This window comes from Castor canadensis, chromosome 16 (assembly GCF_047511655.1).
Source record: "Castor canadensis chromosome 16, mCasCan1.hap1v2, whole genome shotgun sequence".
In the NCBI taxonomy this organism is placed as follows: domain Eukaryota; kingdom Metazoa; phylum Chordata; class Mammalia; order Rodentia; family Castoridae; genus Castor; species Castor canadensis.
Window position 1 is genome coordinate 51,433,094 of NC_133401.1, and position 27,617 is coordinate 51,460,710.

Below are 27,617 nucleotides of genomic sequence, written 5' to 3' on the forward strand. Positions count from 1 at the left end.
ATTTATAAGTGTTCACTGGCCTCCTGTGGCCACATTTACCACACCACCTCCAGACGAGAGTGTGAATGAAGAGGGGCAGAATCCCAAGGAAGGGAACCGGATTTTGCTTGTTTCCTTGGGGTAATAGAGGAAAACACAAAATTAAGCTTATGTGAATAATTTTAAATTCATATAGTTTTTCAGAACATAAAAAATAATGACCAGGAGCAAGTATGGTAGGCAGTTAGCTGAAATTAGTATAGCTGGACAGAAGAGCCCCTGGAAACCCCATTATGACCTCTCTGTGATCTTAAAGGGCAGAAAGAAGGAAAAGCAGGACAGACCAGAATGAGGTCAGTAGGATGACTAGTAGGAGTTTCAGATCCCCATGGTTTAAAGGGTACAACCAATCAGAACATTGCGGGCACAGGGCACAGCCAATCAGAATGCTGCTTTCCGCACACTAATCGGCATAGAGATTGAGCAACATTCTGGAGAAAGTGAATAAAAACCCTAGACCACCCTCACTTCACTGGCAACCTGTTCAGGACCCCTCCCTGTCTCATGTGGGAGCTTTATCCTTTCTCTTAAACTTCTTGCCTATAGCTCACACTCTATTGTCCATGGATTGCATTTTTTTGAGTTCATGAGACAAAGGATTCAGGTGAACTGGGGACTGTCTGCCATGGCTGTGACGTAGCCAGTGTGGGAGACCCCAATCTCACAGAGTCTGGTTTCACCTCACAGTGCAGAGCCCTGCTAGGCCTCACCTCTATGCCTTCCGGCACTGTTGGCTGACAGGTGTTGCCTGCCTGGCTTCTCAGGAATAACGCCCACTAGATGTGCCAGAATTGCTATGCAATTTCACTTTTGGTCTATGTCTAATTGACAATCAGATCCTTTTCTTTAGAAATCCAGTCCCCTTAAAAATTAGGAACAGACCAATGCTTAGGATTCCAGGAAGTCCATCTCTACAATTCTGGGCACCTTAGGAATCATATTTTCACTACAGTGATAACTAGATGCAAAGAACTTCTGCGACACTCAGCCTTCGGCTAGTGTGACACACACCTGAGACGATCAACTTAAAAAGAGGAAAAGCTTATCTTGACTCATGGTTTTAGAGGTTTCAGTCCATAATCCATCCATGATGGATTAGGAGCCTAAGGCTCATACATCATGGTATAGCAGAAGACTCCCTTTTACTGCATGTCCAAGAATGAAAGAGAAACAAAGAGACAAGTGTTCAGCAATCCCCTCTGAGAGTCCCCCCAAATCTAAAACATTCTACTAGGTCCCACTTCTTAAAGGTTCCACAAACTTCTACTATTGCCAGAATCTGTGGACCTTTGGGAGACGTTCTGGAGTCAAACTATCGTAACTTCTTTGCTAAGAACCAGTAGCCTGTGGCCTGATGAGATGCACAGAGCTGAAGTGACTAATGTGACGGATATATCACATACCTTGAACCATCTGGTTCCTGAGAGTATGGCCCAGGTATCTTTACATAGCTAGGAGAAATGGAGCTTACTACAACTAGAAGGTGTCTTGAGTTTGAACAGTGGCCGGTAAGAGGTTCTCAGACCAACACAGTTCCCTGACTCTTGGGTGCTGGTTGACTGGAACATTTGGTTAAATAAAAAATGAACAAATACCTGTTGTTTTGGTGGCTCCTGTCAGGAATTATATAAGCGGATATTACAGAAATGAGTTTTATTAACTATATAACTTTGAACTGTTCAACTAATATCATACCAGACCCACTTGAGAATTGGTTGTATGAATAATGCTTTGTTACGTATTTGCTTTACATCTGGTTGAAATCCCATACTTACATGTCTATCATTGATCTTCTCTAGCTATAAACTACTAGTTCAAGCAGTTTTCCTATGTGTGTTTTTGTTTCCTTGTGACCTACTACTGAAAAGAACATAGATGTCTGTGGTCTAGATCACAGTTTAGGGGCTTCCTTCCCTGTCTTTCCCTTGCTCTGTTCTTTCACGGAGGGGCAAACCTGCGAAGGCTGCTGTGCGTCAAACTCCTGTGCTAGCTGGCTTCTTACTGAGTTTGACCAGTGGAAGTCCTGGTTAGAGATGGAGGGAGGTTGGGGTTTGAAGGGGAAGAAGAGAAGCCTCCTGCTATACCTTGGGCTGATTCCCTGGCAGAAACTGAATTTATCCCATGGCTCCAATCTCATGGTAATGGCCCACCATGGTCCAGTCTTTGTTGGATGACAGACTCTCCTAGCTCCAGCAATATCACTTCTTCTCTTGTGTTCTTCTGCCTATGGTGGTACTGGCTTTCTGTTGCTACTTTCTGGGATATGGGACCATCTTGTTGGCTTTCTACTTCTGTATCACCTGTGCAACTCATTCTGTGCACTAAATTCCCTTTGTTATAAATACTTGGCGGGGCATATAATCCAAAGTGCTCACTTTGTGTGAAAAGAACTTGGAGTCCATAGAGGTTAAAGTGTACTCTAAGGCTCTCTGGAAGTCATAGTTCACATTTCACTCACTGAAATTCCCTGTTGGAATTAAAGACCCTCCGGTGCAGAAAACAGACATACGAGAGACAGAAAATCTTGTGAAGGCAATTTCTTTTGATCAAAAGGGTGCAAGCATGTACTCATTCCTGCTGAGCAGACATGCAAGCACCAAATGGCTGACAATGGCTCCTTCTTATATCCCTGACGCAGTTGTACCTGCCCCTCACGTGGGACTTGTCCAGGTCAAAGGTTCACAATCTTTCCTGATTGGCTAAAAGGTTTAGGGGATGGGTTAGAGCACATAATTTGGTGGGTTATTTTTGTGGGCAATGGGACTGTACAAGAATCTGGAAGAAACAGGAACCATTTAAATGATGCAAGTCACCTAAGATGGCAATCTGAGGAATTTTAAGTAATCTAAGAGGGTGACATATACTTTGATAGAAAAGATTGTTTTTCTTACATCCTGAAATGAGAAAACCATAATATCTTTAATGTGAATAGCTATAAAAAAAAGTCCTTGCACCAATACCCATGCACCATCCCCTTGGAGCAGACTACCATGCAGCCTGCTATTTCTTGCAAGCAAATATTCAAGTTGATGTCACTACCACATTCTCTTGGGAAACTTGTATTTGCCTGGTGGCTGCATCACTCCCTTGCTGTTATTTCATTGAATTGGCTCTCAAAGTCTGGAATGATGGCTGCATCTGTCTAGATACCCAATTTACTATTAACCAGGGACTCACAGAGAGTAAGGAATCTCCATACTTCACAGAAGCATGGAGAACCAGAACTCCAATACAAAGGGCAAAAAAATTTGGAAGCTATTTTTTCTCACAGAATGAGAAGCTAGATAGAGGTAAGGGTGTTGCTGACAGTAATCCCAACTCAAGGCTATCAGAGCTGAGAGTTTCACTGCAGGGATGCCAGGATCACTGAGGAGTACTGCTCCAATCTTTCTTCCAGGAAGTGTTGGCCAGCCTGATGACCTCCAAATTCAGTGTCAGAGATCTGCCTCAGCTTTTGACCCAAGGCCACATTTTCCTAGGATGCTCCCAAGCAATAATGGAGCTTGGCAGGAGAAACTGGTATGGCTATTACCGGAAAAATGGCCTTGAAAATTTACCTTGGTTCTTGCATCCAGCAGGAGAAGAACTCAAGCAAGATGCAAGGATTCAGTAAAAGTAACAGTAAAGTTTATTAGGAAAGGAATATACTTTCAACAGACTGAAAGCAGGTTGTCTCTAGAGTGAGAGCAACAGGGTCAGGGGAGAGAGAAAGAGAGAGAGATATAGCTCCTGTTCTCCATGCAGGAAATGGGAGCAAAAAGTTAAAATGGTCGTCCCCATCTCCTAGTCTTATACTGGAGAGCTGGAGGGATATACTTGGTCAAAGGTAATGGGTCTTGGTGGCTGAGATGGCTGTAAAATCAGGGAGGGTTCATCCTCCTAAATCACACCCACTTCCCACTCAAATCACAGAGACAGTAGGTGTGCTTTAGAACTTCCCTTTCATTACTCTCTACCCATCCAAAGATCCCAGTAGCTTGTTAACAGTACTCCTCTTTGTCTCCCTGTTCCTGTAACTTAGTATCTAATAGGAGATGGGAGGGGGGGTAGCTTCTCTGGCTCTCCTTGTTTCAGTGTCAGAGTCTGGCCCTTTAATATATGTTAAAATAATTTCCCTGTGTCCTCTTGTGGCCATTGCTTATGTTTAAATGCTACCTATCATGGCCATCTCTGCTCAATGTAGGGCTCCTCCAATGTCCTCTTGTGGGCAATATTTGAGCAGGAGGTTCTCATTGGGTTTGAAGAAATTTGGCAGATTTGCCTCAGGTCTCCCACTATTCCCTTCTTTCCTTTTCATAGATGGAAAATGAGAATTATCATCTGAAGGCATTTCTTGCACAACCCTATCCCTAACCCTGCTCTCAACTTGCTTTTTATCCTTACTCTTCCAACAAACCTCTCTCACTTTTGAGGCAGGCTAGAATAAGGGAAAGTTTGGGACTGAGAACCCTCCCTGATACACCTTAAGAGCTCCACTGTAATTGCAATAAGTTAGAATTAACATAGGTATATATGGAAGTCCACTCAGCTCCTTCCACCTGGCTCAAAAGTCAAGAGAGCCAGCTACTGATATGCCCAGCTCCTCCCCCTGGCTTTAAGGTCATTGGAGTCAGGTAATGACACATTCTCATTGACTCAGAAACTACACATGCCCCTTCCCACTCTTTGATTTGGATGGGAATCTCCTTGTTCTTCCCTTCCCATAGGTTATCATAGGTTTTAACAGCACCTGAAGAGCAGAAACACATTCTTTTGGCTTCTGGCTTCCACCTGGGCCCCCCATGCTTCCCTTTGTATTTCTGTTCCCTAAGATTTAATAAACTTCCTTTATATCCATGTGTCCTGCCATGGACTCTTCCTGGCGGGATACAAAGAATTTGGAAGTCTTCTTATTACAGACTCTATTTCCTGGAGCGCCCACTGGGTAGCTTTTCTCCTGGCCCTTCCTCAATGGTCTCCTTAAGGTTGCAAAGTGGCTGCAACCTCCTGCCCCTCAGCACTGCACCCCGTTTTCCTGCAGGATGCAGCACAATCAACTCATTCTATTTGTCTTTTAGGGAATGTTCTTACTTTAATTTCTTAGGCCAAAGCAATGTCACCAATTACAGGATCCACAAGTGGGGCAGGGAAATATTTCTGTTTCTTTTAACTGAACATATTTTGGTCCTAATAAAATTGAGTTCTGTCTCTAAGACAGAAGGCTGGGTACTTAATAGGCAACTCATAGTTGTGTCCACTGTTTGTATTTTCATTTATGGAACAGCTTGAGTTTCTGAAAACAATGTGCCTGCTGATTGCCCATGGATGGCAATCAGGTGTAGGAAAGAGACAGGTGACTTCTTCCCTTTGGTGTAGTTGGGGGAGGGATTTCTACCACTGGAAAGAAAAGAGGGAAGAAAAGTACATTCCTGGGAATAGAATCTCCAAAACTACTATTTTCTACTAGAAAGAGAAATTGGTGTCAAATCACAGATAAGAGTTAGCAGTCTTACTGCAAGTTATTTCTCCAGCACCTACAAAGCTCTGAGATCCACCCTCTGTGGCTTATGGCACTACCCACAGGGCAGGATGGGGACCGGTCACCCATGTCTTCAATGTCCATTGCTATATTACTCAGGACCAAAAGGAGTGCCACTTTAAGATGACTTGGACTCAAACAAGGTAAATAAGATATTATGATTGAAAACCATCCGTGGTTTGTCTGCTTTGGGAAGTACTGAGGATTTTGAGATAATCTTTGCCTTGAGAATCTGGTGGATGGCAGTTTGATAATTCCTGCTGGCTTTCTTCCATGCATCAGTCTTATCTCTGCTTCATTTCTTCTTGGGTTTTCTTGGCACTTTGCAAAGAGGAAGGAGCCAGAACAGACAAATAATACCTTCCAAACAACACCTGGAAAGGAAATAACCCATTTGGCTGAAAATAAGTAGGTAGCATGTTCTTTAGGGATTTGCCTTTTATTGACAAGCTATTTTTGAAACAAGTTGTAAAAAAAAGAAAAAAGAGTGATGTGAAGTATTTTGAAGAAGCATATCTAAATGTGCATTGGAAAGGTTTTATTCTTCACCTTCATTTCAGAGAGAGAGATGTGTCTTTTGTAATGATGCAGCCATTAATTAGAAACAGTTTGGAATTTTTCCTACCCAGCTGATTTCAAAGTAGTTTGCAAGCCACACAAAAGATCACTGTTGATCAAAATGGCATTTATGGAAGGATCATTTCTTATTTACTAGATCTGACTATGAATGTCTTTGTCTCTTCTCCAAATTGAATCCACTCATGAAAGATGGAACTTTCTCACCACTGAGATTTAAAAGTCTAGGTCCCAAACTAAAGCTGATTTTAAAACAAGTGCTCAAGTGTATTTTTGAGTAATGGCAGGAGTGTTGGAGTAATGTCACAGCCTCCCCTGTGTCCTCTTGCAAAAGATGTAATCCTTTATTTTGGCAGGTATTGAGCTGTCTCTTTCAAGAAAGTACAAACAGATATTTAGACATCCTTCTTTATCCAAGTCCAACCAAACATTTTTTTATGTCAATTGTTTTTTTGCATAGTGAGAGCCTATATCCCATTATTGATAATGGGAAAAATGATAAACCATTTCTGGTCCACCCCCCAAAAAAAGAATAAAACAATTTCCCCCAACCCACCAAATCACTCTTAGGTACCTAGAAAATGCAGCAAGTCAACCATAATTTCAAATATCTAAAATGTTTTTAAAACTAGATTGTCTTTCTTTTTTTTTTATTGTTGTGCTGGGTGGGGTACATTGTGGCACTTACAAATGTTCTTACAATGTGCCAAATATGTCATACTTGAATTCACCCTCCCCATTATTCTCCTTTTTCTCCCCCTCTCCCCATTCCTGGAAGAGTTTCTACAGGTCTCATTTTTCCATTTACATACATGTGTACACCGTATTTGCACCATATTCACCCTCCCACTCCCTTTCCCCAATCCTCCCCCTCCCACTGGTACCAACACCCCCCAGACAGGACCTATTACCCTCCCATTCTGCAATTTTGTAAAAGAAAAATAAAAAGACATTTTTGTTTAAGATAGCTACACATAGAGTTTCCTTGTGAGATTTCCATGTATATATATATATATATATATATATATATATATATATATATAAACCTGAATTGGTTCATTCCCTCTATTTTTCCCCTTTCTGTCTTAGTTCCCTTCTTACAGTGATTTCAACAGGTTTAAAAATTCCATATTCATTCTTGTTTAGCGAGTAAATCACCCATATTCACCTTCTTAATTTCCTTCCTTTACCCTCCCTCTCTCTTGTGTGACCTCCCCTTAGTGTGACAAAAAATGTTTTCATTAGTAATAGTTAGTAGGGGTTTTGTTCTGACATTTACATGTATACATATATCATACCCTGGTTTGGTGCATCCTCTTCATTATTTTCCTTCATCCCCCCTACCCTTCTTGAAGTGATTTCACCAGGTTTCAGTGTTCCATTTTCATACTTGTACAGAAAGTAGCTCAGCCATTTTCACCCTCCTTTACCCTCCTCATTTACCCTCCCCTCCCATTACTGCCCTTCCCATAACATGACCTGTTTTACATTCCTGTCCTTCATTGTTTAGGTGTCTGTTTGTTGTTCAGTGGAGGTTTGCGTTTGTATTTTACCTGTAAATATATACTTTCAAATGTTTAGTCAGTATAACCCCCTCAATTACTCTTCTTTATCCTTTTCCCCTACTCCGTATTGTTCAATGGTTTTCATTGTGTCTTGTTCTACAAAGATGTGATGTATTTCAATATTACTCACTCTGTATGACTCTTTTCTTCTTTTCCTCCTCAGTCTCCTCTAAGAGCCCCACTTTTGGAAACATGTTCTGATTTATATGTATATAGGATAGTGCTTATATTTGTATTTAGATCTGTCTTCCACATATGAGAGAAAGCATGTACCCTTGGTCTTTCTGAATGTTCTCCAGTTCCATCCATTTACCTGTGACTGACAAAATTTCATTCTTCTTTACAACTGAATAATATTCCGTTATATATATGTATATATATATATATTCCATTATATATGTGTGTGTTATATTTAGCTATCTATCTAAAATCACATTTTCTTAATCCATTAATCATTTGTAGGGCCTCTGGGCTGTTTCCATAGCTTGACTACTGTGAATAATGCTACAATAAACATGGGTGTGCAGGTGTCTTTATTGTAACCTGACTTACATTCTTTCAGATGTATGCCCAGGAATGTTACTGAAGTATCATATCCTAGGTCTATTTTTAGTTTGTTGGAGAGCCTCCATACTGTTTTCCATAGTTGTTGTACTAATTTACATTTCATCAACAGTATATGAGGGTTCCTTTTCCCCCCATATCCTCACCAGCATTTGTTGTTGTTTGTGTTCTTGGTGGTAGCCATTCCAATAGGAGTGAGGTGGAATCTTTACATGGTTTTGATTTGCATTTACTCTACAGCCAGGGATGATGAGCATCAATTCATCATGTGCTATTTTTTTTTTTTTTTGCCATTTGGACTTCTTTGTTTGAAAAAATTCTGTTCAGTTCGTTTGCCCATTTCTTCATTGAGTCATTGATTCTTTGGGAATTTAGTCTTTTGAGCTCCCTGTATATTCTGGTTATTAATCCCTTGTCATCTGATTAGCTGGCAAAGATATTTATCCCATTCTGTAGCTGCCTTTTCAATCTGGTGACTATTTCCTTTGCTGTGCAGAAGCTTTTTTCTTTCTTGTAGGACCATTTGTCAATCTTTTCCTTTAATTGTTGAGCCATTGGGGTTCTATTCAGGAAGTCATTGCCTATGCCTATGTGTGCCAGTGTCCTTCCTACTTTTCCTGCAGTAGCTTCAGTTTCAGGCCTTGTATTAAGGTCTCAAAGAAATGAATTCTAAACACAACATCGGGGTCTGGCTGAAGTTGACAAGATGTAATATTATGAAACTTTAAAGGGCTTTTCCACTATAGGGGAATGAAAAATAATTTCCCCTCTGTCCTCCTATGAGGAGGACACTATGGGATACCCATAGCAAAATGACAGATTACCAAGAGAAAAATGAAGAAGTATATTAACACATACATTTATATATACAGATAGAAAACGTAGAGTAACTCTCAATGAGGTAGTTTAGAATTCTGGCTCACATAGTATCTTCTACAAAGAACACATTTTTAGGGAAATGACAAGATAAAGGAAAAGGACGTTGGTCTCTAGGGGCAGCTAATGTTATTTGGGAAACTAATGGTAGATAAGGGCTAGTTATTAAAGTTTATAATGGAGATTTCTCTGTTGTGTCTCCAGGCTCCCAAGGGTCCACAGTCATCTTGGTGATCAGGTTTTGTCCTTCCTGCTAGAGAGGGGATGAGGTGGACAACTTTGGAAATTTATGTCCTGCTTTTAGACAAATAAGGGGGAAGGCAGAGGGCTCTCTTTTCTTTTTTTTTATTATTACTGTACTGGGGGTACATTCTGACATTTACCAAAGTTCTTACAATCTATCATAGTTGAACTCATCTCCCTCCATCATTCTCCTTTACCCACCCTCCCCCCATTCCTGGAATAGTTTCAATAGGTCCCATTTTTCCATTTTCATGTATGAGTACATATTATTTCCACCATATTCACCTTCCTACACCCTCTTCTTAATCCTCCACCTTCCCACTGATACCAACCCCTAGACAGGACCTGTTCAAACTGAGGCAGGCTAGGTTAGGGATAGTCCAGGACTGCTTCCTGTCTTGACTCAAGAGCTCCTCCCCTAAGTCCACAGGTGAGAGGAGCCAGGTGATGATGTATTATTGCCCCACCTCCAAATTCAAGGTGGTATAAAAACAACCTATGAAAAGACCAAGGTCTTCTTCTCTTCCCTCACCTGGCAGAACGGGTGACTCTCCTTCCCTCAATAAAACTATTCTACCTCACCCCATCCACGTGTTCTGCTTGGATTCTTCCATCTGGAACACAAAGACCAAGATCTTCTGGAAACACTGTTTGCCAATAGCAAAACCCCCTTCCTGTCAGAGAACTCTTCTTGCATCTGCTTCTTAGTTGCCTTGGCTATGATGTGTTTGTTCTTCTCAAATCTCTTCTTGGTGTGTGCTCTGTCTTGGTTTATGCTCTGCCTTGGTTCAAGTTCTGGCTTGGTCATGGTGTTTGTGTTCTTTTCAATACTCCTCTTTCACCTATGCCCCTAATGTACTCATCCAGCATGCAACCAGTGTCTAGTATTTATGGTATTGAACTGAGCAGTGGGGCAAAAAGCAGAAATCCTTTACTTCCTTTAAGCACTCTCATGCCAACAGCAACTTCTAGAAACAGAATGATCACCTAAGGTCAGAGTCCTTGGTGTTCTTTGTTGGCCTTAATTAGTGTTGGCGGTCTCACCTGGACAGTATTTTGTAGCAAAGGAGGAGCTTGAAGTACAGCCACTATTTCATCACTGTGTCTCTAAAGCCAATACTAATTTAACTAGTAAAGTATTTTCAATATTTTTATTTCATGGACTGTTGTTATAGTGCATGTTTTGGGGTGTGTAAAACTCAGCATCTTTCTGAACTAAACAAACAAAAACTAAGGCTGCTATGAAATAAGACCATTTACAAGGTCCATTACCTTTTTGACTTTGAGTAATTACCTAATTACCTTAAGTTCAAAGCTAACTCATAGACTTCCAAGTAATAATGCCTTACATCTGTCTAGTTATAAGGTACATTCATTTACAGCATCTGTTTAATCAATCAATGAGTCAATTAACAAGTTAATCCTTTGGTAGAAATTTCTTTGAAACCATCAAGCAACAAAAATCAGCAAGTTCAATGTGGAGATTCCTAAAGTAAGGAGGGCAAAGGCCTTGCTCTGCAAAAGCTTTCAGTCTGGTGAGTGGAGGCAGGAATATAAACAAGTAAGTGGACTGAAACGTAGTCACAAGCTGTGCACATCACAGTGGGGACACAAAGTGGAAAGTAGCCACAAAGGAGAGGGCAAAGTAGACAGGAAAGTTCACCAAGGAGGCCATGGAGTGAGTCTTACTTGATTCTTATAGCACTGATGCTCTTCAGTGGACAGGAAGCTTCACTGAGGCAAGCCATGGGGTGAAGTGTTACTCGGTTCTCACCAGTGTTGCTTCTGTCTGTGCTGACTTGGAGGACTTAGCACCTTGTCTGAGGTGACTCTGCTCCTCAGTTTCCAAATGCACCTTGTCCTACTCCATGGCCTTGCTCCTCCACCCCACATGATTCTTGGGATGTGAATTTTCATGTTGTAGCTGAGATGAGAAAGAGAAGTTAGGCCAGCGAGCCTGAAATGCGGGATTCTGTTGATTCTGAATGAGCCTGGTTCCCAGAGTAACAAGAAAAACAACTTCATCATAAGAGAAGAGAGAAAGCCAAACCCATAGGCAGAGCTTTGAGCTAGGAATGATGGCTTTGCTAGGATTTATAGGCCTGTGGGATTTCTCAGTGCATAAGGTAATAAGGAATGTTATTTGAAAAATATTCAAATTACTGTGGAATCATTTCCCCCAGGCAATATGGACGCTCACATTTTGGAGGCTGGGCTTGTAGAAACATGAACCTTCTAAGGAAATGGGGTTTAGAAAGTTGATCATCTTCTGCCATCACCACCCACAGCCTCCAACCTAATTTCTTTCTTCCTCTGTTCACTAAAAGCCGCTAGCAGATTTCTTGGGAAGGATGCTTCCCTTTAGTCATGCTTTTTGTGTATTGTGACCACATTATCTAGGTTGGTGGCATGTTGATTTCAAAGTGTCTTCAGAAAACACCCATGAGAACTGACAAGAACAATGGTGAAAGCAGTTCAGTATTGATACATATTTTCTTGGTTGTTTGGAAGAAATCTTAATTCTGGATGTTATAATGCAGTATCCCACAAAGACCTCTAATGTGACTTATAACTTCCCAGAAACTAGATAGGAGGGAATTTGTTCTTTATTTTCTTTTTCTCTGAATTTTATTTAATCACATGGGAAGTATGAGCTGGTGTGGTATATTTGGTAAATTTTTATATTTTAATATCTATTGTTAGGGAAGTAGATCTCTTACCTGTTGACAAGTTTCTGTTACTGCAATAGACTAGGTAGCCCCTTATTGTTTTATGATTCCTTATGGATAAAAACGCTTACAAATGATCTCCTTTCACCCTCAGGGTTCTCCTGAGGGTGACATAAGACGATTATTTGCAAGACTTTTTTTAAACTCATGAAGAAACTGAGGCCCCCATGACGAAGGCTAGGCTCTAGCTGATAAGTTTTGTTGTCCTTTGAACTAGTGCTGTTTAATTATTTGTTTTTTTCCTTTTTCACAGAGAAGTTCTCTCATGGACACAGATCGTGCCCCTCATCCTGACCTACTATTTCTCAAATGTGTGTGATTATTTGCAAGAGAAAGAGAATGAGAAAATGGATGTTTCAATACCAACCCATTACACTTATGAGGAGCTAACAGAAATCACATACCTTGGGAGTGCAATAGTTTGTATTATTTTAATGAACTCTAAGCATCGAGAATCATAGTTCTTTTCATGGGAGCACCTACATCTGAAGAGGGTAGGTTCGGATGAAGGGAGCCCACTAGGAATCCTCATTATAACACTGAATGCAGCTTAAATTCTAAAGGAAAAAAAGGAGGTGGTATTTCTAATGTAAGCACTTTTCTTAGGCTATTTGAGCCTGGAGGTTTAAAAGGGTCATATAAATGGTAATAACCCATATTTTTAGCTTTTGATCTCTCCCTCTGACCATTACAGACCTGCATGTCCCACCACTCACCCCCGTGGAACCCCAGGGCTGTCTCCTCCATGCTGGCCATTCTATGGACCACCTGTGGATTTAGGTTGTATTTTTCCCTTCCCTGTTTCAGGACCCATGTTGGTAGGCTAGCTGCCCTCAGAGGGGACACAGCCTTTGCTCTCAGTGGGAAGTCTCCCCTGCTACCATGCCTGCCTGGGCCTCTGATTTCTCTCTCATAGTTCTTGATGTGAGCCAAGCAGAAGCAGGACAATGCCTTCTTCTCCCCTGGTGGACACACAGATCTCAAAGAGGACAAGGTCTTCAGTGTGTTTCCTCTTTATTTTTAGATGTGTAAGTGCCTTTCCTTTTAGCACTGAGATCTGAGCCCATAAGAGTAGATAAGGCATGGGCAAAGCTGGGAGAAGGATGGAGTGCTGTGTCAAGGCCATCACCTTGGATTAGGGTTTATTTATTTATTTTTTTTGTGGTATTGGGGTTTGAACTCAGGGCATCATGCTTGCTAGACAGGCACTCTACTGCTTGAACCACTCCACCAGCCAGGCCATCACCTTGGGGTGTCGGAGTGGCTCAAATGGTAGGGTGCCTGTGTAGCAAGTGTGAAGCCCCGGTATCATTAAAAAAAAAAAAAAAAAGACCATCACCTTGTCTTCCACATGGTTCCTCACGTGAACAGATTTTAGCCCTTCTTGTCTGCTAGAGGGATCCAGAATCTTAGCACTAACATTGAAAATACCAAACTTTGTGTCAACCCTGGGATTGAGTCTTTCCCCTTCTATTTTCTGTTCTCTCTCTCTCTCTCTCCTTTTTCTTTTTTGGTGAATTGAATTTCTTTTAATATATCCTTAGTTTGTGAAGTGAAAAGTACTTTGAAGTGCAAAACTCCTTAGGTCAGTTCTGTGTCCTTGACAGCAAGGAAGGGATGAAGGGAACCCACTGATGCAGAGGGGGACTTTCTACTGCTCTCTGGGAGCAAGTGACATCAGATCAGCTGCAGAGGGATCTCATTTCCTAGGGTAAGAAATCAGGAATCTGAATCTCAGTTGTGTTGAATATACACATCAGAACAAGTGAAACTGGGACATAAAAGCCCTGTTTAAAATTAGCTCTGGGAGACAGAGCTATGGATTTGCATTTGTGGGTGGCAAGTACCTAGGAGCCCTGCTTCTGTTTTCAGAGCCAAGTGAAAGCTCCCCTTTTGAATTGGGGCCCCTAGGAAGATTTGCTGGGGAGCTATCCTCTCTCTTTATGTCCCAGTAACTCCTCAAAGTACCCTGAGTCCACAAAACCCACAGAGGAGTAGATGCACCGAACAATTTGTAATCTATTTGTAGAAAGGTGTTTCTCAACAGAATACTCTGTGTGTGTGTGTGTGTGTGTGTGTGTGTGTGTGTGTGTGTGTGTGTAGTGAGCAGGTGTCATGAACATGAATTTTCTTTTCATGACCATGGTATCTCCTCTGCCAGGTAAATATGGATTCTTCTTTTCTATCAACTAAGCTCTTTTCGGGGCAACTCCCTTCTCTGCCTCTCTTGGTTGGTTCCTGTATAAGCAGGCTTGACCTTTATGACCCTCCTTTAACATTCAGTCTATGGTTGTAGAATAGGTTGTCCTACCCAGTGAGTTTCTTCGGATCCTGATGGAAAGTTTCAAGTTGTGAAGGGAGATGTTTTCTGGTTTGAGCACCTATGCACCTGACACAGTGCAAGGCACCCTTTATATATGTCATTGAATTCTTTATGATAATGAGGATGACTATGATGACATATACTGATGGAGCACTTACGTTGTGTAGATACTGTCCTGATTGGTTTACACTTATCTGCTCATTTAAACACCCACCACAAGCTCTATGAAGTTGGTTTATTATGTTGCAGATGACCATCTGAGCCTTGCAGAAATAAAAACAAAGTACCCAAGGTTCTAGACCTGACCTCAGTGTTCACAAATGTGGTCTTCTCTTTGTAGATGAGGGAATTGGGTCCCAGCCATCTTTGGAAAGGTACCTGTGATTACAGAGCCATAAGTAAGTAGCATACCTGGAAATCAAACTCAGCCTGCGTTCTTTACACTTTGCTGCTTTGCCTTCCCAGTGGCATTTTTGCTTTGTCCTAAATTGCAGAGCATAGCACTTTTAATGAAAGAAAAGTTTTCCAAGTAAAAAGCAGACTAATGTGATATTTGGGATGCTTTGCAGTAAATAAATCTCTTTCAGGATTCTCATCTTCTCCCACTCTAAACTCTTTACTAAAAGCCATAACAGTAACAATTACCTCGGCCAGTTTGAGGTAGTGTGGGAGTGAACCGTCTTAATTTTACTGCTCAGGGCATCCACTGGAGAGCAACAAAATGTTCCTTTAGCTTGCTAAGTCATAGGTCAGAAATTGGATATATTGGATGTTGGCTTTCCCCATCAGCCTCCTCTCACTTCTGTTTTAGCCATATCTTAGAACACTATTAAGTTAAAAGAGAAATAGAGCTTAAAATTGGGTCAACATTAAAAATGTAAGAAATGTCAGTGCCAACCTCTTTTCCAAATAGATTAGACCTAAAGCATTGATTCAATGTGACTGCCTGGGACCTGGGGAGGGCAATGGTTTCTCTCTTCTTCTTTAATAATTGGTAGTCTTAGAAACAGACTTGGAATTTTCAAGCATCTCTTTTGAAAGAAGCAGCCAGAACAGAGGTGTGGTTATTTCTAGATGATGTACAACATTTGTATTTAAGAAGAATGTGGGTGTTTACTCATGCTAGCTATTGGGAATATAAGGGCTTTGCAGACAAGTCTCAGTTCTTTCCTCTAAGAGCTGGCGATCTATGAAGGGAAACAAGATGTAAACTGCAAAAACCTGTGTAGTGAGGTGATTTACCACTGCTTAATTATTCACTGTCTGCCTATTCCCGGGACATGGCAAGGTTGTGGGTGTTATCCTCACTTTTGGGGAGGAAGCTCAGGTATCTTGGGCCAACATGGTGACTGAGATTCAAACTCAGATGGTTCTAGTGATAAGTCTGTGCATCCCCCTACATTTTAGGGGAAAAACCTGAAATTAGGATACTGCTTGACAACTAATGGTTCACCTCACTGTATTTCCTTTCCTGGGAGTTAAGGTTTTGCATAGTACACTCACCAAGTGGTAGAACATTTGAGATGACCATTTTTGATTTGAGGGTATTTCGAAGACTCAAGAAAATCAAATAATTTTCAGCTTTTGAAAAGCAATGTGCAAAATGGAAAACTGTCCATTTTGTGTGTCTCTCCTATCCCCTGATGGGCCTGGGGTAGGGGATAGATGTCATTTGGCTACATTACTTGGTGATAAAGGTTTTAAATTTTGATGTGGCTACTTCAAAATGACTGTACTAGCTCAGCGGGAGTCAATGGTATGATTTCACTATCAAAAATCCCCAGTCTAAGTTGAAGTGTCTATAATGGAAGAAATAAGAACTATCCTCTATTTTATCATGGTCAGGTCCTAGAATACTGTGTTCAGTTTTAGAAAATGTACAATAAGACAAATATAAGCAAGTAGGACATACTTAGGAGAAAGTTGGTTGAAAAATGGAAGTGGCATTTGGATATTTGCAGGATATGACTATGCAGCTGACAAAAAGACTTACAAGGCTAACATCCTAGTTTTCAAAGGCTGTCTTATGGAAGATGACCTAGATTTGTTCTATATGGCTTCAAGGGATGCAGCTATAAACAACAGGTTGTGAGGAAGTAAATTTGTCCTTACAAGGAAGAATTTTCTGTCATACCTGCCCCAAAGGTACAGTTTTCTTTAGAAAGCGATGATGGTTCCTAACCCCTGAAGGTGTTTACAGACTTTTTTTGGCTAGGTAACTGCTTGGTGGAGCCATTTTAGAAGATATTCTGGGTAGCATGGGTACTGGATTGCACAAACACCATGGTTCTTCCCAACCCTGAGCATCTCAGCAATGGAGAGGGTGTCCTTCTTGGCTTTATCTCCACCTTGGTCACTGGGGTTGGGTATGCTTTGGGGAAGGGGGTGGGAAGATCCCCAGTAGTGGAGAGTTGCCACATCCATTCTGAGTTGGCTCTGCCATTTTGATTTTGCTTTCTCCATGTACTTCATATGTCTGCCTCAGCCCGTGGGCCCTGCAGACCTGAAATTGCAACTGTAGACTTGGTTATCTTCCACGTAGCACCTCATCTTATGCAATTGGGCTCTTATAAATGTTGGTTGATGATACTTTTGTGAGTTATCAAATATTGTCAGGCTTTCACAGTAAGGCAGTCTACAGTCTAGCTTGGCTATACATATAAACTCTAATTTTAGGTTTGTAAAGTTTGTGACTGTCTTCTTTCTCTGGGGGAAGAAAGAATTTGAGCTGTTTGCCACATTTCAATAAGATAGAAATCTTGGGACAGCCAAGAGACAGAGAACCAATCAAAGTTTCCACTCACACTTCAAAGTAGTCCTAAAAATTACCATTTGCTAGCTGCACTGTTCCTAGCTCTATGCTGGGTCAAAATTCCTGACTGCTCAAACAGCCTTGAGCCTCTGACCCCTTTTTACCCATTGAGGGGTGAATGTCAATGGCAAGGTTTTTGCTCATAGCTCACAACTGAGCTGTGGGGCACCAACAAGTACATATCCAGGGAAGGAGCAGGAGGTTCACTGTTTTATTCCTTTCCTTGGGACAGATTCTGTGCTCATGGCAGCGTCCAGTCTGCAGGGATCTCAGTTGTCATCTAGAAGCAGTTCCTCTCTGATACTTTATGGAACAAGAAACAGCAGGAAGGCATAAGACACAGTTTACAGACCAAGAGGCATTTAAGGCATGGGGTTTGCTAGCAGCTCATGTCCTCAACATTGTGGATACACTGCCCAGGACACTGAGATCTTGGCCAGAGCCTGTTAATCCCACTTAACTTCTAGGAATTGATGTCCAGGATCTCACCCATGGAGGAAATTTCCAAAACCCTACAAAATAGTCTCATGGGAAGTTGTGGCTTAGTTCAGATTAGTCCTTTGGACCAGGATAGTTCCTAAGCACCAGTACTTACCTGGGCCTGCCTCAGAAGTCTTGCTTCTCTGGCTTAAAATTTGTATATAGCAGCTCACTCCCAGTGTGACAGTTTCTTTTAGTGTTATGGGTTTTACCCTAGTCTCTGGGGTCTTTTGTTATTAGACATTGATGGCCATATAGCTATTTGAATTCTTATGCATCTTAACTCAGTTTAAATTATTACTCAGGGTACCATCTCAGGAAGATTTAATCCGCTCCAGGTTTATGAGGCATATTTATTACTTTTTGAATATTTAGTTTTGGCACTTCCAACTACTACCCTCACATCTGGCTCTTTTCCAAACACCATTTCCTCTCTGTCCTTTCTCTACATCTCTTATCCCATTCAAAACTGGCATAATCTGCAGCCTGGTGTCTCCTAGTGCTTTCCAGAACATTGGTTGATAATGGTTTAACTTAAGATATCACTCCTCACATTTAAGGAAAATCATTTAAAGTTAAATATTGAAAATACTAAAAGTTCTGTGGCTAATTATAGGTAGTGAAGAAGTTGTTTTTGATGGAGATTAAGGAATTTGGGTTGATTACACAGCACACATGGGGTCCCACTTTGCTTCAGATACATTGGTATGGTGAGATGCTGGGAAAACCCAGCATCTTTTCTTATGGCTCTTTCTCTTTATTTTTGGCAGTACTAGGGGTTGAACTCAGGGCCTCACAGACTAGGCAGACACTCTACCACTTGATCCATGGTCCCTGCCTTCTTGCTTTAGTTATTTTTCAGCTAAGTTCTTCTTTTATTTTTCCTTGCCCAGGCAGACCTAGACCACGATCCTACTTTTTGTTTCCCTCATAGCATTGGTGTGTACTACCATGCTCAGCTTACTTGTTGAGATGGAGTCTCACTAACCTTTTGTCCACGCTGACTTCAAACTATGATCTTCCTGAATAGCTAGGATTATATAGGTATGAGCCACCAGCTCCTAGCCAGAGATGACTCTTATGTGCTGGTGTTGGGAACAATGAAGGAGAAGCTGCATTGAATATTGTTTGGGCTAGGGGAAAAGTAGATCCAGTACTTGACTATTAAAACTTTTTTTCCATTGTTTTGAGGGGCAGGTGGTATGTAAGGAACTCAGCCTAAGTGCAAGGAGCTTGGGAATCCAGAGAGGAGGAACAAAGACATCTGCTTCCAAAGGTTCAGACCTTGGGTTGGTGGGAAAACAGTCACAGTACAGGAGGAGCTCTGATAGAGGAACAACCAGCATGCTAGGCAAATGTGTGGCTATTCTCACTGGGTTCCTGGAAAGGTTCTTAGAAAAAGTGGGGTTTTACTTGAACTTTAAAACACATTGTATTTCAAAAATTGGGATAATTGAAAGAAATGACTTGGGGAATGAGAGAGGGGAATTGGCCCAGTTCAGTGGACGCTAGAAGGTGCGCATTGTGCTGTAGACTAGAAAACTCAATAGTGACCCTAACCATGCAGGGCTTTGAAGGTCTGACTGAAGACTTTAGACTTTATTCTTCACATATTTGTAAGCAATTTAAGATGTAAGCAGGGGAGTAATTCTCCCTAAAAAAAAAAAAAAAATAATAATAACCCTGACCAGGATGGATTTAATGAAGGAAATGACACAGTCACTTGTTCCCACTCTGGGGAAGGGTGAAGATGGCCTGTGATTTAATAGATATGCCATGTATCTCCAGAACAAAATAAGCAACCAAAGCACAAACCCTTCTCCCGCAGATGTGTTCTTTCTCATCCTGGAGCACATGCTTGCCAGTCAAGTTATCTTTAGAGTAATAAGAGCAAAAGCTTTTTGGAATAAATGTTTTAGAACCATTTGTCACTTTGCTCAGACCTCTGAGCAAATAAGATTGCATGGGGGCATTTCCCATTGTGCGTGGTTCTACAGAGCTGCCCAACCATTAGGCACACTTTTATCTCCAGTGAAACTCTGTGGATGCTGCCACCATCATCACTCAAAGATCCGGAGTGTCAGCAAGATAATCGAAATGGCAAAATGGGAATCAATAGTTTCCTTCTGTATCCTGCAGCCTTAGAAATCTCTTATCCTCTATACTTCTTGTATTCAGAGTATAAAAGTCTCCCAGATGGCTAATCTTTACCAGGTTGAGCATTTCCAAAGGAAGCTAAAATATTTTGCAGTTGCTTTTCAAGATAAGGGAAGCATTTTAGGGACTTCCAAACCTTCCCTCCTAGACTTATTATAAAAGAAGAAAAACAAAACCAAAAGCAAAGTCAATATCATGCAATCCCAACAACATTGTCCTTGCATAAAAATCCTAACCCCACATGAAATTATGGTCTAAGAGATGTGAGGTCCAGATCTAGTTTTGTGAATGTGTAGCCTGATTGGTTGCATCTCCTGGCTAACAGTTTTTGAGGTGATGTGATGTATGTGACTTCTGGATCAAAACATTTGATGTCAGTGTGAGTCTCAGAATTCTCTTTGCCTCTGCAATCTTGCCTGACAATTTTCCAGATTGTGGTGGCTTTGCAGCTGGGGTTCAGGACTGAGGATGAGGAGCAGAACACCCTGCCAATCCATAGTGGGTACGTTCCAGGAGCCAGACACCTTTCTTGTTTTAAGTCACTTGGATTTTTTTGGGGGGGAATTATTTGTTATAATAGAAAAAATAAACTTATTACAGATTGGTTCAGTCTACAATGTTTCTACCTATTCCCCAGACCTAGGGCAAATTTGCAGTGGACTGATTTGGTGGAGATCTCAGATAAAGGAGTCTGGGAGCCTAGTTCCTGAAGAATATCTACTCTGTCAGCAAGAAATAACATGCCATTTTTTAATAACTCCATGTAATTTTTAATCTAAGCCTTGATCCTGCTGGGGTTCTATCTGGAAATCATATAGGACCACTGTTTTGAGGCTGGTTTATTAGATTATGTGGCTTTTGTTTAGATGTCCATCAGCCTGTTTGCTGTGGTTCCTTTAAGTTTGGTGTCTCCTGTGCCATGAGTGGGATGGACTGCCTTGGTTCTGCTTGCATGCACAAGTCCTCCTGGAATTTTTGCCATATCTATCTTTTTAGTTGCATTTCAAGGCCTCTCCTCTCCTCCAGGCTCCACTGGTTTCTCTGTCACTCAATCTCTCTCTCTTTTTCTCTCCTAATCAGCATCTCTTAGTACTCCTAGTAGGGGAAGAAGAGAAAGCATAGATCATCTCAAAATCCTACTGTATTATGTTTCTGCTCAGTATTCTCTTTTCTATGAAGTTTGGGATTTTAGAAATAAAAGTCAAGATTATCAGCAAACTATTGCTGCTTTGGGCCCTGCCATACCTCTGCTCTGAGCAATGAACACAAAGCATGCTACCTGCTTGAGGGCAGAAAGGAAAGGGTGAAATAAAAGGAGAAAAGAAAAAAAAAATTAAACAGAAACATGTTAACATCTAAAAATATTCTGCCACATTTGAAAGATGAGAGAGTTGAATTCATTAGAGAGGTTCCGTTGGGAAAAGGGAATTGTTCCTGGAAATGGGGTTTCTGCAGTTGCAGAGGCTGCGTTGGACTGAGGGCCACAGAATACTCTGATGTCATCATTGAGGTCAGAGTATCCTCCTGTGGGCTGGTGACCTTTGAACCTTAACAGCCCTGCAGTGTAGTGAGCACTGGGCAGGGCTGCTGGTTCACACAGGGGTCTGAGTTCTTCAGGCATCTAGAAGACTTGACTATTTTTTTTTTTGGTATTGAGTCATTTCAGCGGATTTCCTGAGAACCAAGAAGGGCCAACCTGTAGGGAGAAGGGGGAGCTGGACCCTAAGCATCCTCTGAGGGACTTTTTTAGCTGAGGCTATGAAACGGAGACAAAAGAGGAAACACCTGGAAAATGAAGAGTCCCAGACAGCTGATGAGAAGGGAGGAGGTATGTGCTGGGCAGCTTGCCAGGGAGAAGGGATGCTGGCCAGCCTGAGCCTTCCTGAGGAGAGGGGATTGAGGACAACAAGCATCTGTGACTTAAAGAGGGAGGGATCTGTCATCAGCTGATGCTGAGGGCACCAGAGAAATGAAATGGGCGAGAAAGTCCAAATGCCCTGGGCAGACAGATAGCCCACTGCTCTGCAAATTTCTTCTAGGGAGCTTTGGACCTGGGGTTATGGACTCCAGAAATGTGGGGTCCCAGCTTCATGACTGAGATGCAGCTTTTCTGAGTTCCTGCCTTCTCCCCTAGTCTACTTGCTATTCACTTGGGGTCATTGAGTGGGCAGTGTGAGCTGGACATCTATGAGTTCCCTTGTCCCTTTTAGAAAGAGCAAAGAGCAGCCTAGTGAATTGAGGCCTTGTGGGAAATATCTTGAGTAGTGACATGCCTGTTAGAAGGTAGTTTAAGAGTTTGCCTAGGGATGGTGTCGCCCTGAAAACATGGAGATTTTATTCCTTCAGCAAGAAGAATTTACTTACTGGTCCATCAGTTTGTGACTGCATGGGTTTGGGGCTTCCCAGATGAAATGAAGGGAAGAGGGAGAAGGGCCTTGCAGAGCCTGAGAGCATATGGATAGGTCCCTGGGGAAATCATGGAACACCCAGACCTGTCAACTTCCTAGACTGCATGCTAACTGCACGGATTAAATGTGAACAAGCAGCTTGTCCCCAGGAGGGGCAGTCCTAGGTATGATGTGGGGCAGAATGGAGCTCATCCTAGAGATCCAGCAGGAGGCTTCTGCCCAAATTAGAGCCCAGCAGCTTCTATAAGGCCCAGGGTCCTGAAGACTATAGGATGAACCTAGAGAATACAGGCCTGGAGTACAGGCAATTTCTAGGGACCTGAAACAGGAAGGGCAATGTAAGGGTTTTCTCTCTGACTTTTATACTGTAGAAGGTTTTGTTCAGGTGTGTGTTAGGAGGAACAGAAGTAGGATTAATGGGGGTAGCATAGTCACCAGCTGTGACGTCTGCGAGCTAAAGTTCTTATTACCTTATTTAGACCTGAGTGGCACGCAAAACACGTGACAGGGTATACAAGATTCTCGTTAAGGCCTTCCACGAGCTACGTATATCAGGATGTATATGTATCTCTCTGTCATCCATCTATCATCTATCTATCTATCTATCTATCTATCTATCTATCTATCTATCATCTATCTCACTTGAAATGGAAAAAAGTCACACACCTCCACACACAACTGCTTTATTAAACCACACAGAGTACACATAGTTACACACCACCCCTTTACTGCATGCACACACAACTCATGTGTGTGACAGCTCTTTCTTCCTACACTAAACTCTGGAGATTGTGTGTGTCCCCTCATACAAACACAAACACCTTAAACTCTCTCTAAATACCTCTATAAGAAGCAGTCACATGTCATTATGTCACATCTATAACACAATGTGTGGCAAAACCAGGGCCATTTCATACAAACCACACCACAACATAGATTCACTTCCACCCCTTTATTACAGTTGTCAAATAAAATGTATAATGTTCAGACCACATGGTGGCTTCTGCCTCTAATTCCAGCTACTCAGGATGCAGAGATTGGGAGGATCGCCCAGGGGAAAAAGTAAGAGAGAACTCTACTCAAGAAAAAAGCTGGGCATGGTGCCTAGGGTCTATCATCCTCTCTAATTGGGAGGGATAGATAGGAGAATCATGGTACAGGAAAGACCTTGTAATAATAACTCACATAGGACACACTTATATTAACAATTATTTGTGATTTATCTGGAATTCAAATTTAACTGGGCATCAGGTATTTTTGTTTGCTAAATCTGGTAATCTTTGTAGAGTCACTGTGAGCTGGCCTATTATATACTTAAGTGTTTCTGCTTATTGGCTGTCTTCCCAAACTACAGGAAAGGTCCAGTTAGAAGATGGACTTTGTATATCTCAGAATAGTGGAACAGTGCTATTAACTAAATATTTCTTGAATGAATGAATTAATGCATATTATAAATACAAGGAATACCATATAATGGAGAAGTTATGTATTACTTAAGTCCAGAGTTGTGAACACAAAGTAAACTCATGAACTTTCCATAGACAGGAACACACTTCTACTGTCTTCACCATTCTGACCTCACACCATCCAAGGCCTTCCCTTTGGGCCTCTGGGCATGATGCATCTCACTCTTACACTTCACCCATATTCTATCATCACATGGGCCTACATTCCTCACAAGCACTAATAAAATGACTTTGTGATTAAATGCTGAACTATTCACCAAGAGCCAGACTCTAAGCTACGTGCATGCACCACACCTCTGACATGTGTGTCAGAGGCTCAGTAAATATTTGTTGGATAGGTAGGTGAGTGATGTACAAGCTCACCCAGCCCACCAAGTCACTGTGCATTTCATACCTTTTCCAGGAATTTCAAAGACACAGGAGGGTGCCCCGTTGCCTGGATCCATTGGAGTAGCCAAAGTCCGGAGCCCAGGGGCAGGGGAGGTCTCCTCTGCCTCTGAATACTTCTCCTGTGTTTCCTCTCCAGGAAAGCTCATCCATGGAGGTAAGGAGCTGGGATCCACTAGAGGTGTGGCTCAAGCTGAGTGCCTGCTTATCTATCAGGAGGCCCTGAGTTCAAATTCCAGTGTTGCAAAAAAAAAAAAAAGGTATGGGGTTCCTTGAATGTGAAACTTTTTGAGTGTGGGGTTCTTTGGCTGTGTGGCTCCTTGGGGGTGGGGCTCCTTGGAGGTAGAGCTCTATGGATGTGGGCTCTGTGCACGTGGGTTCTTTGGGTTCAGTGCAAAGGTGAGTGCATTCAAGCATGAGGCTGAGAGGAGGCCCAGGGTGTTTGGAGGTGGTCAGGGCTCTGTGGAGGATCCTGGATAGAATCTAGAGCCCTCAGGGAGGTGTGGATGTGAGCTTCGTGTGGAATACCATAAGCCCTGCACAATCATGATGAGGAGAGAGAAAAGTTGCCAAGAAGATGTGGGCTTGGGGTGTCAGGCTAAGGGGCCAGATTAAGCACACTCAGAGGAGCTATGTGGGCTCTTTCCTAGTCCTTGACTTCTAAAACAGGATAGAGTTTTCACCACAGGTGAACAGCCATGCAGTGGGACCACACACCACCTACATGTAGTGACACTCCATGTGGATACATATATTATCAGTGCACAAAACCAAAACTCATGACCCATCATCCTATACCACACCCCACAATCTATATAAAAATCCCATCCTCACAAGCACACACATTCCTCCCCCCTCACCACCACGCACCCCACTCTCTTCTGCCAATATTCTTTTGTATACAAACTACACCATCCTGTGATACTGTGAACAGCAAATAGCAAGCTCACCACCATTCCCTCTCTTGCACCACACACGGTCACACCTGCATGTCCTCAGCTTCCTACAGGCTCTACATACATTCTTATGTTTCTGATTTCTTTTTCCAGGAACCCGGAAGGCAAAACAAGACAGTGCCCAGCCTAGATCACCCGCAGCCCAGGTTCAGGAGGGAGGAGAGATCCCTGCCCCCTCTCAACTCGTGTCCTTCTCATCCCATTCATCATATAAGACCTGTGTGTCCAATCTGTCTATAAACAAAGAGAAAAAGGGGATGAAAGTATACTACATGCAGGTGCAAATGAAAAAAGGCGTGGCTGTCTCCTGGGAGACACAGGAAACCTCAGAGACCGTAGAAAAGCAGCCGAGGATAGAAGAAACCACCCTTCCTGAGGGTGTGCGGGTAGGGACTCCCCCCTCTGATGTGTCTACCAGAAACCTCCTGTCTGACAGCGAGCCCAGTGGGGACGAGAAAGAACATGAAGAAAAGGCAGAGGCAGATAGTCCGCCAGCAACACCTACTGTAGAGGAGAGACCCAGGGCCAAGACACCTGACTGGCTGGTGACCATGGAGAAAGGCTTCAGGTGCATGGCCTGCTGCCGGGTCTTTGCCACCATGGATATTCTGCAGGAGCACGTGCAATATGGGATCAGAGAGGGCTTCAGCTGCCATGTCTTCCATCTTACCATGACTCACCTGATAGAAAATGAGGATTCAGAAGATCCCCAAGAGGAGGAAGAGGATGGGAAGGAAGAACAGAAGCAAGAAGAAAAGGAGAGTGAGGAGCAGTCACCCACAGGGGAAGACACTGGCCTGAAGAGATCCTGGAGCCAGTGTCCAGGCTGTGTGTTTCACTCTCAGAAGGACAGGAAGTGAGCAGGGGCTGGGGCTGCTGAGGGAGCTCTGCCTTGTTCAAGCCAGTACTGTTGTTCTGACAATCCAGGCTAGGGCCTCCCTGAGGGAGAGAGAGATGGGGGCTTCGCTTGGGAAACAATGGAAGGGGGAAGGGTGTCACTGAGTCCTCTGCTTCCTGCTCAGGCTTCTCATGTGACATGTTTAGATTTGTCTTGAGCTCCCCCAGGAAGTTCAGAGAATTTCTCAGGGGCAGCAGGGCTCTTTCCCTTGTTAACTAAGAAGTATTCTTGCCTGTTTTGGTTTCTACATAGCAACTGAGATTCATGGGCCAGAAAATCCTGGAAGATGGGGAGACCTTCTCTTGGGAGAGGTAAGGCCTGAGGTTTGAAGTTGGCTGAGCCTATAGCACTGTAGTCACATGAATGGAAAGGGTGGGGAGGGTAGTACAGGAATTGCAGGGCTGAGCTACCTGGTGACTCTGCAGCTGAGCCAACTTGTGCTGTGCATCCAGGGCTTGGGGGCATGGTGGGGGAACTGACCTCTGTGTGCTTAAACAAGAAGCTGGGGAGTTTTGACTGGGAACTTTCTATCTCTGTTGACTGTCTTCAACTTTAAGAGGAAATACTGTGACCCCTCTAGACTCAGAGCTTAGCATACCTCAAGGGCCAGGACTGATCTGGAGAGAGGACAGCAGGTCTCAGTGGGGTCAGAGGTTTGGGGTCTGCCTGTGAGACTTTGGCCCACATTCATAGGCCTGTAGGGGAAAGAGGAGTGTGGGGAGCAACCAACATAAAAGTGAGGTCTTGCAAAACCTGATATGCTAGAACCTTCACTTTTCTCCAGTTGATCTGAACACGAACTCACTGTGGTGTGTAAGGCCCTGGCTTTAAGATAAAAAGTAAAAAGAGACTGAGTAGCTGAGCTCACTCTGGTCACTTCTTGTTCTGCTTCATTTGTTTTCTCACTCCCAGGGAGAAGAAAGGACATAGAGACAGCAGCAGACAGAATGCCAGTAGTATAAAGGAAAGGATGGACCAGTGCTCAGTCTTACACATAAACATCATATGCAATAAAGCTTGTTTTCCAAACCTTGCCTGGATATGTTATTTAGTTAAGAAAGCAATCTACCCACTTGCCTGTCTATCTGTCTCTCTAGCAGTCTGCAAGTGAGGTTTCACATCAGCACTAAGATTATCTACCAGTATTTTCCAGAGGTAGCCTTCAATATCCAAGCTCCTAGGCTTCTGTGTGACAATTTTTCCAAGGCTGGACACCATGTCCAGCTCCACTGAGTTCAGATGGAGTAACTGGGAAACAGCAAGCACTGTGGAAACCATTTTCACTGGGTCATGGTAGAAAGTACAAAGTGGGGTTCTTTGGAGGCCTGGGAGGGCAGTTTTCATGCCTCCCCAGGGCTGGCTCAGAGGAGAGACCATTAGTTTTGGCTTCACAGGGCAGCACCAAGACTGAAAGGAAATTTGTCAGTATTAGAGTCACCCTTGGAGTAGACTACTCCTCAGATGGTGGAACTCAGAACTCTTAAAGAGAGACCAGATGACCACAACCCAAGCTTGGGGAAGAAATGACTATCAAGAGGTTGAGCCAATAAGTTCTGATACTTCCAGTCTGACATCAATATTTCAATGTTAAAATCCATTTTTATTCTGGTCTTTCAAGGT

The 27,617-nt window shown here is 42.6% G+C and overlaps 1 protein-coding gene across 1 annotated transcript; it reads left to right on the forward strand.

Annotated features, from left to right (window-relative positions):
• Positions 1–21,590: 21,590 nt before the first annotated feature.
• On the forward strand, positions 21,591–26,967 carry Fam170a (family with sequence similarity 170 member A). The gene is made up of 5 exons (XM_074058245.1): positions 21,591–21,710; positions 24,160–24,300; positions 25,193–25,955; positions 26,250–26,308; positions 26,910–26,967. Exons 1-4 carry the CDS (start codon positions 21,641–21,643, stop codon positions 26,254–26,256), a joined length of 981 nt encoding a protein of 326 aa, XP_073914346.1. The 5' UTR covers positions 21,591–21,640; the 3' UTR covers positions 26,257–26,308; positions 26,910–26,967.
• Positions 26,968–27,617: the final 650 nt, after the last annotated feature.